This window comes from Gigantopelta aegis, chromosome 3 (assembly GCF_016097555.1).
Source record: "Gigantopelta aegis isolate Gae_Host chromosome 3, Gae_host_genome, whole genome shotgun sequence".
Lineage (NCBI taxonomy): Eukaryota > Metazoa > Mollusca > Gastropoda > Neomphalida > Peltospiridae > Gigantopelta > Gigantopelta aegis.
In genome coordinates this window covers 29,771,658-29,783,727 of record NC_054701.1, presented here as the reverse complement: position 1 = coordinate 29,783,727, position 12,070 = coordinate 29,771,658, and the positions used below count along the sequence as shown (strand labels likewise).

General features: G+C 41.8%; 1 protein-coding gene across 1 annotated transcript in view; it reads left to right on the top strand.

Annotated features, from left to right (window-relative positions):
- Positions 1 to 637: 637 nt before the first annotated feature.
- The window catches only part of LOC121367850 (15-hydroxyprostaglandin dehydrogenase [NAD(+)]-like), a 23,160-nt gene continuing 11,727 nt past the window's right edge, over positions 638 to 12,070 (top strand). The window contains exons 1-3 of the mRNA XM_041492270.1: positions 638 to 873; positions 3,434 to 3,557; positions 10,432 to 10,538. Coding sequence (XP_041348204.1) covers positions 781 to 873; positions 3,434 to 3,557; positions 10,432 to 10,538 — 324 coding nt within the window. The 5' untranslated portion in view covers positions 638 to 780. The remainder of the gene's footprint in view (positions 874 to 3,433; positions 3,558 to 10,431; positions 10,539 to 12,070) is intronic.

Genomic DNA, 12,070 nt, shown 5'->3' with positions numbered 1-12,070 from the left:
TGACTTTCCAAAACGTATTTGCTTAATTTAGCTTCCAGGACATACAAACTTTCATCATGTCACTTTTTAAGTATATAAATATAACTCGTTTCCTTAAAATAACACAAAAACTTTCATCAGGTTTGTTTTGGCCGTCAAAACAACGAGGTTTTTCTTCAATAGCTTTTTTGTGGTTGAACAAAATCAGGAATCAAGTAAACAGATGGATAGAGTATTCATCTAGAGCCGTATCGCAATATTATTTTAATCAGAAAGGCATCCATCATGTAGCTGTCAGACAAAATGTACTCACCGTCGTGTAGCGAAGCGAGCATGTGTCATACAGTTTAGGTTGGACCCCTTGGTGAGGGAGAAGTAGGTGTTGTGACCTTACACCTACCCACGTAGTTGTTAAACTCGCTCTGGGTGAGTGGGAGCTGGTACTGGGAGGCGAACCCAGTACCTACCACCCTTGTGTCTGATGGTATAACTACAGCTACAGCAAAGCAAGGTTACATCGACCCATAGCGTGACTTTGACCTCACATACCCTACAAAAAATCTTGTGGCTTTGTGGGTGTCTGCTTTCTGGTTAAAGATTGTCGTGTCTATCAAACCTGTCCTTATGAATAAAACGAGGACCGGTTTGTTGTTGTTAATAAACTTTTCACTCTGCAACATCTTTATCATTGTACATTGTACATTGTACTGTAACACCTATCGTATTAGTAGGGCATACTGCTAGCACTTTTCAATTGTCAGACAACACCATTAATAAAAACAGAAGAGTTGAACGCTTACGATGGACATATCTAACAAAGTATTTTTCATAACGGGGGCTGCTCAAGGCCTTGGAAAGGGGATGGCAGAAGCGGCACTAAAAAGGGGCGGAAAGGTAGGTCTAAATGAATTTCTGACTATAGCTAAATGATTTCTATTCATAACTGCAACGTACTGAATTAAGATTGTCGTAAGGATATTTCGCATCCTAGATGTGTGTCCTCTTGTAACTTTTGTATATATACTGAAAGGAAAAAGAAACATCGGATCATAAATTGTGGAAAAATTCCTAAATAAGTGGGCGGATTTGTATGGAAGTTGTACAAATAACATATTGGGTTATTGTGCATTATACCCTGAATCCACACTCTATGAAGTACACCGCAAGACAATAAAAATCACCAAAAGCACGTGCAAAAGCATGATTCAGACGAAGTCGGGGGGGGGGGGGGGGGGGGGAGGTTACAACTCATACCACATTGTAGTGTTACCTGTTACAGAACACAATCCGATGCGTCATTTGGTAAAACTTTAATTGCCATTATGCCACGCTTGACAGAAGTTGAGAGGGGTCAAGCAATTTCACAGCTCATGCAAGGTCATACGCAAAGACAAGTTGCCGTGCAATTTAATGTGAATGTTCGGACCATACAAGGTCTTGTGATACGTTTACGGGTTACAGGAAGGGTTGCCGACCGTCCCGGTCCCGGCGCCCACGTGTAACATCACGCCGAGAGGACCGAACAATCAGGCTTCGCATTTGCGCGATCGTCACCTTACTGCCACCGAAACTGCTCGCAACACTATAGGCATCCACAATCGTCCCATCCACCCCAAAACTGTAAGGAATCGGCTGAGAGAGGACAATCTCGTTGCGCGCCGTCCCTTCGTTGTTCTCCCTCTGACGCCATTACGTCGACAACGTCGGATGAATTGGCTGCATGCACATGCACCGGGAAGGTTCCGCATGATGCAATGGAGGCGTGTACTGTTCATGGATGAATCAAGGTTCACACTTTTCTGACCGGACGGGCGACGTCGCGTATATTGCGTTGATGAGAGGGACAGATTTGGGGGTGGCTCAGTCATGGTCTGGGGTGGAATTTCCCATGGGTTGAAAACGCCTTTGGTGGTCATCGCTGGGAACCTGACAGCCGTTCGATACAGGGATGAGATCCTGCAGCCTCACGCTATGCCCTTTGTCCAGCAAGACAACGCGAGGCCGCATGTTGCAAGAGTGTGTAGGGACTTCCTTGCAGCGAACAACATCGTCTCCCCCGACTGGCCCGCTTACAGCCCCGATCTGTCCCCCATCGAGCACATGTGGGATCAGTTGGACAGGAGAGTGAGGAATCATCCAAACCCACCCATCACCCTTGCCCAGCTCGGAGATGCCTTGGTCGACAAATGGAATAACATTCCAATGAGGAGTGTGAATGCCTTGATGAATTCCATGACCAGGAGGGTCAGGGCAGCTACACAGGCACAGGGTGGTCACACACGGTACTAGTGAGACCAGTGAGACTAGTGGACTCATACACAGACTAACGAGAATTAAATGACATGTGACGGATACTAATTGTTTTTATGAGTGTTTGATTTCAATTATAGGGGGGTACCCTCAGTTGCAATCAGATTATGTTGCCATTTTATTTCACATTTCAATAAAAAAAAAAATGTCAGTATTATCATTAGTGTCCGTCCTTCATGGATATGCATATCGTGTCATACAATTTGATCTGCTGGCTTTAAAGTTGACCCGACGTTTCTTTTTCCTTTCAGTATATTACCGGTAATAGTCAAACGTTTGGAGCTTTAGAGGACAGCCTAATACCGTGTCTCAATATAAAGAAAGAAAGAAAGAAATGTTTTATTTAACGACGCACTCAACACATTTTAATTACGGTTATATGGCGTCAGTGTCTCAATATAATGAAAAGAGCTGTCTTTATAGTCTAGAGGCAGAATCCAAAAAGTGGCTTAGAAAACGAATTCGTCCTACCCGAGAGAGTCAAAGCTACCACCATGGTTAATACATGTAGGATCATGTTCTGCATCATATCCCAGTGGAGGTCAACTTCAAAAGTGTGTGTGTGTGTGTGTGTGTGTGTGTCGGGGGGGGGGGGGGGGGCACCATAGGTCATTAAAGGTCAAGGGGGTACAAAATTTAAGCAAAAATTAAATTTTCATTTTCTCCATAAATATTATCTTCATAGTAAAACTTTTAGAGTTTTAGAATACTTTGTCTCAATTTGAAACTAACTGTCAATGGAGTCTAACGTATCTCTTGTAACTTTTGTTCGTAATACCGGTAACCGTCAAACGTCTGGATGACAACCTAATACTGTGTCTTGGTCTAATGAAAAGACCCGTCAATAGATTCTAACGTGTCACTTATAACCTCTTGTCCAACAAATCGTAACATCTCTGGTAGAATCATGCCAAGTGCACTCTTCATTCGAGTACTAGACAGTACAACCATAACATCTATTTTTTTCTATCAAAATCTATTTTCTTACGTTTTCTATGCTTCAATAAACCATATTTTGTGTTTATTTTTGGTTTATGTTTGGTCCATGATCGATTTGAACAGGTTCGGTAATATAATTGTTATATAGGACTAAATAATATGAATAAATAAACAAGGATTGTATAGATTTGTTTTCCTTTTTTAGGTTTTTATAGAAGATATCAACACAAAAATCGGCGAGGAGACCTTAGCAGCCCTACAAAAGGAATACGGAGCTGACAATGTCAGATTTGAAAAATGCGACGTTACCAAAAAAGATCAATTTACAGGTTAGTTATTTACTGTAGCCACTGGTTTCGAGTTGCAGTTTATTATTTTTGAAATGATACTATGCCAAGCATTACGATTCAATTTATAAAACCCCCAACATATTTTGTCTTTTATATTTATCACAGGCAGTAAAGTACTGAAATGACGTTTATTATCATTACATGGAAGCATTGTCTAGGCGATTTCTTTTTTTTACTTGTGTGTATGTATGTATGTGTGTGTGTGTGTGTGTGTGTGTGTGTGTGTGTGTGTGTGTGTGAGTGAGTGTGTGTAATACTTATATATGTTACAGGAAATATGTATTATCAGGAAATATGTATAATTCCTGAAAATATCAGAAAATATGTGTAATTTCTGATTCACTCAGGAAATATTATGTGTAATTCCTGAAATTCTAGGAATTATACATATTTCCTGAAATCTGATGGTGAATATTATACATATTTCCTAAAAGCATTCTCTTGGGCCATCAAGAGTAAACCAATAGTAATCAAAGAGCAGTATTTGATGTAAATTATCAGTTTGTTAAAAAACAACAAGAGAATACTTCTTCATCTTGCGGGAGAAGGCTTGTTAATTACTTCAAACATACCTAAGGATTAGCTGTGAGAAATCCTGAGATGGCTTCCTCATTAATGTTGTGCAAAAGAGATTAGTAATCAAAACACTTGAGTTTAACTGGTATAAATGTCCCTCGGTTTTAATTATACACTACAATCAGATTTAGATAAGCTAAATAAATGGGTCCTAGACTGGGGCATAACACTCTCAGAGACTAAAACAGTATACATGGTATTTAGTAAAATCAATAAACCAGATGACTGTCAACTCAAAACAGGAGATAAACCACTACCTAGAGTAACTGACTTCAAATTTTTAGGAGTAAACTTTGATTCTAAATTAACATTTAAAGTGCATATTCCAAACATAGTCAAAGATTCAAAGAAAACTTTAAACTTGCTAAGAGCTATATCTGGAACCAGTTGGGGAGAGCAAACAGAGGCAATGCTTATGTTTTACAAAGCATGCCTACTCTCCAGGATAGACTATGGAGCCCAAGCCTACAGTTGCGCCTCCCCGAAATTACTCCAGAAACTTAATGTTATCCAAAACCAAGCTCTAAGACGCATCGCTAAAGTACCACCAAACACTAGCGGACAAAGTTTAGAAGTTGAATTTAACATTATGCCACTAGAATATCGACGTAACCTTCAATATTTGAAATATGACTTAAACATTCATTCACTCAATATGGAGCATCTAGTACATGACCCCCTACCTAAAGTTACCAGACCAGGGCTAGCCTTCAAAACAAACCGTAATCTTAACGACTATTTTGCTACAAAGGCTAGTAAAATTGAAATAGAAGTAGGTATAGATAACACACCTGTAGCGACATACCATGTCAACCAACCAGTAGATTGCCATATCCCGTATCTTATCAAACAAGCTACCGATAAGACACCATTCCCACCCTTTAAAAAAATCCTGTTCGAGGCCGCAGCTAATGAAAACTACCCGGAGCACATCCATATATACACGGATGGCTCCAAAACCCAGATAATGGCAGGGTTGGCTTTTCAGTTGTAGACGAAAAAATATCTAGGCACTCTAAAGTAGTTAAGTATGCAAGGCTGTCAGCTAACTTATCAGTATATACAGCAGAACTGACAGCCATTTTAGAAGCTCTTAAACAAAAATATACTAAAAGCGTAATTTTCTCAGACAGTTTAAGCTCAATCCAATCATTACAAACTAATAATTCATCTAGGCCAGACATAGTAGCTGCTATACATAACGAACTTGAAGACATCTATCAACTTAAACTTTCAGTCAAATTCGAATGGGTCCCAGCCCACATAGGAATAATTGGCAATGAGAATGTGGACTATGGAGCCAAAACAGCACTATCAATCACCAATGTTAAAATGATTAAAAATATTCCACTAGGTATTTCAGAACTTATGTCTAAAGCTAGGAAACACTACATAAATAAATTGCAAGAAAGCTGGGACCAAACATCTAACACATGGCACTATAACATCAAGCCCACAGTAAACTCACTCAGACCAAAACACAAAAACTCTGTCATAGATAAAACCGTCATTAAACTCCGTCTGGGTAACTCTATGCAACTCAATAGCTGCTCATATGAAATAACTAAAACAACAGTTAACTGTACGTGTGTCATCCCAGAAGATATGCAACACTATCTTCTGGACTGCACGCTGCACCAAACCCATAGAACACTCATGTTAGAAATATTAATCAAAGACAACCCTGCCACTGTAATCACCCCTAAACTACTACTATCACCCGATAAACACCATAAAAATCTAATTTTCTCAGCTATCTATCAATTCATCTAGTTCACCAAACCTAAACTCTAGTTGTGACTGACCCCCGCATCTGCCCATGTCCTCCGAGGTGGTTCAGCCACCTCGATATGCACTCCAATTCGGATGACAGGGTAGAGAGGGGAGCGGAAACAGCAACTGGGCTCCTGAGGAATAAATTAACTGGACAAGAAAGCACCGGGACCAGTCCCCCCCCCCCACCCACCCCTTTCTTACAGCAACTTAAGGTGAGTCATTTAGGTCTACCGGAAACAGATACGAAAACAAGATAAGAAACAAGATACTAAGTAAGTTTCCATCATTTAGTAATACCAATAGCCATGCCATGTATATTATTAATATAGAGAGGTCCCATCACCCATGGGGGATACTTGGGAGGGGGAGGGAAACCCTATGTGTGAATGTTGATGTGAGACAGACGAATAGACATACAATTGCCAACATATACTTTTCTTTTTTTGCTGTACAGACCAGTTATTACTGGATGCTAAACTAATTTATGTGAAGCGCTAGGCTTTTTAAACGACATAAACACTATAAGGGTATACTCTTCAAAGTAGATAGCTAGGTTAGATATCCCCCATCCACCCCGTCCTTGAATTTACATGTAATCCAAGGACAGGGGTGGGGTGGGGGTGGCCCTGAAAGGTTGATGTTTTTCACCTAGAGTAAGGACTTAGGACAATAGGAACAACCTAAACAACAAAATAGGGTTAACATACAAAATAGCACGCACAACCGCAACATTCCCAGTCTGGAGCTCCCCGCAGAAAGACGTGGTTCTTTCGCTCGTGTACACTGCACGTGCTTTTGTGTGCTCGACTTGGGAATCCTACATTTTGTTTTGTTTTTCAACAAAATGTAGTTTTCTACTGGGATGTATGCGGCCACTGGAACTGATTGAACGCTGGAACGCTTCTCGTTTCTACAGCCTGCACCACCAGGTTGGATTCTTTTTAGCGAGATTCCTTTCCTCCACGTCATTTCTCCGGCTGACTCTGTCGACTTGTTTTTTTTCGTGACTCGTATGATGGCCATTCTGCAGAACGCCATGGTTGTTCGCGTTTAGTCTCTACATGTCCAACCTGTCCTAGCAGCACTGGAAGATTGACCGCCCCACTCTAAGAAGAAATAAGAAGCGGGGTCGGCCCCTACTACTCTTTTCTAGACTTTACTTTGTTTTTAATGATACCATCTCGTATCCTTCGGAGTTGGGCCCGTCCGCACCACAATACCAACCCATGATGACTGGACTATACCCTAGCTGATTCTCTCTCTTGTTCAGACGGATCCGGCTTCTCAATATCTGTATTTCAGCACAGCACTACACCTTAACGTCTATTGACTGTCAATCTAGGGGTTTTCTTGACGGGATGCAACCCATATCGTCCCTCCAAGCTGTGCACCCTAACAGCCTTAACAAGGCCACTCATGTGGACATATAGATCGGACTTTAAACTTTTAGACCTTCATTCAAAAGTTGATGTCGAAATTACTTTCTTTTTTAAATATTATTAAATAGTCCAATCCTCTCTTCTTTCTCTTATTTATTTTTGGACTGTCCTTCTAAAATGCTTCAAATTATATAAATATTCGACCGAGCAGTCAATTCTTTTTATTTTTGGCTTGTATCTTTTTCTCTTTTTTAAAAATACTATTGTATTAACTATTTTACTAATTGCTATTTTCAAAATTCTGCCCATTTTCAACTCTACCCCCCCCCCCCCCCCCCCCCCCCCCCCATCCCGAGTCAGGCCACCGATCTTATCTAATTTCTTTTTGACCGCCCGATCTAATCTAGCGACCAAATTTGATGATTAGAATTTTTTTATTAATTATATTAATTAGAGATGCGCATCAAAATTTTAAAGGCCCACTATTTAATTTTTGGATGTAAATTTCAAAATTGTCCCCTTAATTTTTTTTTCTGTCCCGGGACAAGCCCCTGGTTATCTAGAGACAGGCCCCGGAACGGACATGCTCAAAACTCTAGTGGTATATGAGCATGCAAAAATTATTCGCACTCGTACTACCGCAACAGTACACAGGATGCATTGGCTAATAATAACAATGCATCCGCACCAATTTAATGGCCCAGCACGTACACTAATAAGGAGTCAGATAAAAGAAACCGGCTTCGAGTACACAATTGCACTGCACTAAAAGAGAGCTGGACAAAAGAATACTGGCTCTCTCCCACCAATCCCAAATACTTGCTGCTGGTGTGACACTTGGTACTGGAGGATTGGGCGAAGAGGACCGATAGCAGGAAAACAGCAGGAATCCCTGGAACACAAGGACAACGGCCTACCGGGCTGCACAATTGCTCGAGTCTCTCGTGGGTTGTCATGCCATGACCAGAAGCGGTCAGGCCCTTTCTAAGGGCCCTACGGGTAGCCTAGGGAGACACCCCAGCATCGATAGGTCTAATTAACGAGCTACTCTCGACTCACTAATATCAAAACCTATACGTAGCTCCTGAAATTATCTTTTGACCGACCGTTCCAAAACTGCGCCAAATTTTCTTCATTCAAAACGCGCACTCATTCTCTTTGGCTAACTTTTCAATTGCTCCTTTCAAATTAAAAACCCCATAGCACCCATACACCCACCCCCACCTGCTACCGACCCTGGCCGGACTGCTGGTGCTCCCTTGCACCTTCTAGTGCAGGTGGTCCCTCCTTCCACCAACCCCACCTTTCCTGTCCTGGACAGAGGCCGGCACCTGTGCCCATGACAGGCGTGGACTACAAAAGCTTGCTCTGAATGTGCATGTTAAACCCTCTGACTTGACCCAATTATACACTTGCAATTATGGAGCACCAGGATACGTTTCAAGCCGATCATCTCCAAAGACTTCAGCTCCAGAGCCCAGGTCGATCTAATCGACATGCAGTCAATGAGACAAGGACAGTTAAAATGGATCATGGTCTATGAAGATCACCTCACGACGTTCTGTGTTTTGCGCCCTTGATATCGAAACGTGCCGCTGAGGTTGCATTTCAACAGCTAGACATCTTTCTCCTACACTGTGCTCCTTCCGTGCTGCAAAGTGACAATGGTTCAGAATTTACAGCACAGTAATCATTGAACTGAAAGTAATGTGGCTAGAGTTGGTGATGGTCCATGGGAAACCTAGGCATCCACAGAGCCAAGGGTCCGTAGAAAGAGCAAACTGTGACATTAAGGACATGCTTGTTTGTTGGTTAGGAGATAACAATAAAACTGAATGGACTGTTGGACTCAAATTTGTTCAGTTTCTGAAGAACTCCAGTGTTCACAGTGGAATTAAGTGTTCCCCATTTTCGACACTGTCGGGTTCTGGTGCTCGCACTGGCCTGTCATCATCTAGCCTCCCTCCTGAAATTCTCCATCGATTGCAGTCAGAGGATGACCTGCTTGCAGCCATTGCATTGCCAGTTCCTGATGAAGATGCTGATCGTGTGACCACTGCAACTGACTCCTCTATACCTGATCCTGCATGTCCTCGCAACTCTCCAACTACATCCGATGAAGTTACTGTGAACGCTCAAGTAGAACTTGTCTCCTCTTGCCAAGAAACAATTGAGATACAGCGAAAGAGAGCTATTGAAGCCCAAATTATGCAAGCTGAACGCATGGTGAAAAGAAGTAAGCGTATCTTTGCACCCGTACCAGTCAGCGACAATGTGACTATACCTATTCCCCATGTTGACAGAGTTAGAACTGACCCACGGAATATCATCGGCGTTGTGACTGAATGTAGTGACAATGACATGTACATTATTGCTGTGAAAGGTGGCACTCTCAGTGGTAGATATTCACGCAACCAAATTGATGTGTGTGCTACCAAGTTGTATTCTGCAGATGACTTCAACACAGAGAAAACCATTTCTCTCCGCCAAGCTGTTCTACTTGACTCTAACTGTGGTGGGTAGCGTTTTACCAAGTGCAACTGTGCAGGTTCCAAACGTTGCAAGTCTTTCAAGGCCAAGATGCAGTGCATCTCTAGGTGTCACTCGACACTGCCGTGTACAAATAAACTGTCATGAGTGCAATTCACTCCTTCCTGAAAATGAACCCTAAACAAGACACTAGACATTCCGATATGTGCTATGTTGAAATATAAATATGTGTTATGTTTCCGTTTTAAAATGATGTTTCAATAAAAATGTATTTTAAGTTAGAAACATATTGCTGTTGTCATTTCATGCCAGACATGATATGATGCAAACTACTCTTTAAATACGAGTCGCTTCTCACCACTGTTTAGTGGTACCATGTATTAAAGACAACGGCGACAGATTGTATGTTATATCCAGGTAGCCAACGGAAATCTACGAATAACTTAAAACTGAAGTTTTTATATGCATGTTACATTAGTAAACGATATTTATGTGAGATGGGGATGTGAGACCGGAGCTATAAGACTGAAATTTGTAGCATTCGTAAATCATATATGGTTCCTGCTAAGGGAAACAACAACACAATATTATTTAGTTATTTACTGTGTGTACTAACATTCGTATACTTTCAGCTACCTTTCAGTCGGCTGTGAATAGTTTTGGTCACATTGACGTGATGGTGAATAACGCAGGAATCTTGAATGAGAAGACGTGGGAATTGATGATAGCGATCAATGTGGTACGTATTAGTATTATGGTAATCGGTGATTTGTTTCGTAGTAATAACTGGAGAGTGCGAATTTGTTACCTGATTGGCACAAGACGGAGTATTAGGTCGCTGTTGTATTTTCGCATGGTTCTTTTGAAATTTATTATTTCCAGTGTTGATGAGTAATCTATCTGCAAAAGGGCGGGATTTAGTTCAGTCGGTTGAATGTTCGTTTGAGGTGCTTGCGTCGCAGGATCGAACTGTCTCGGTGGATCCATTCCAACCAGTGCACTACAACTGGTCAATGTCCGTGTTTTATACATTCTTGTCTGTGGGAAAGTGCATATAAAAGATCCCTTGCTGCATTAGAAAAAATATAGCAGGTTTCCTCTGATGACTACGAGTCAGAATTACCAAATCTTACCAACAAACTTTCTATCTGCAAAAATGGCGTCTTTGATAGTGTTCTACGTACAATAACTACCGATAGAAAAGACTGACTGCAACCAAAACTCTCAGGAAGTTAATCGTGTTATTGATATTCAATCTAACATTACTGACATTCAGTCACACATTACTGACATTCAATCACACATTACTGACATTCAATCACAAATTACTGACATTCAATCAAACATTACTGACATCCAATTAATCACAAATTACTGACATTCAATAAAACATTACTGACATCCAATCACACATTACTGACATCCAATCACACATTACATTACATCTATGTACTTTGTGAGGCTAACAAACTGACTGAAATTTGGTCTATAATTCCAAGTTGTTGAGTTTTGTTTTCTCAGTATATACTCTTCAAAAAAAGAAACGCAAAAGGGTACAAATGGGTTATAACTCCGATTGTATGTTTCCTACCGGTTCATGCTTTGTGAATATAAGGTCATTGCATGTCCCAAACACATTCCCACGGTTACATTCGATAAAACGCAGCTACTGTGCAATAAAGTTCCAAAATGTGAATATTCGCAAAAACGCAGCCACGTGCAAACCATGTCACCACTGCCCGTGCGTTGTCTGCACGTGCAACATGAACACCGACAGTATAAAAGTGCAGGGTGTTCGCTTGCCTGGCCTCTGTATCTGGCCGACAGTTGACAATCCAGGACATGCCACGTCTCAGTGAACCGCAGAGAAACAATGCCATCGGCCGACTAGACGCAGGCGAATCCAGAACGGCCGTTGCCAGGGCATTCCATGTGTCCCCAAGCACCATCTCCAGACTGTGGGACCGTTACCAGCAACATGGATCAACACGTGACCTCCCTAGATCCGGTCGACCACGGGTCACTACCCCCGGGCAGGACCGCTACATCCGGGTACGCCACCTTCGGGAACGATTGACTACTGCCACCTCCACAGCCGCAGCAATACCAGGTTTGCGCAGGATATCCGACCAGACCGTACGGAACCGCCTACGTGAGGTAGGAATTCGTGCCAGACGTCCAGTTCGAGGTGTCATCTTAACACCACAACACCGTCGACTCCGACTGCAGTGGTGCCAGATTCATCGACAATGGCCTCAACTGCGATGGAGA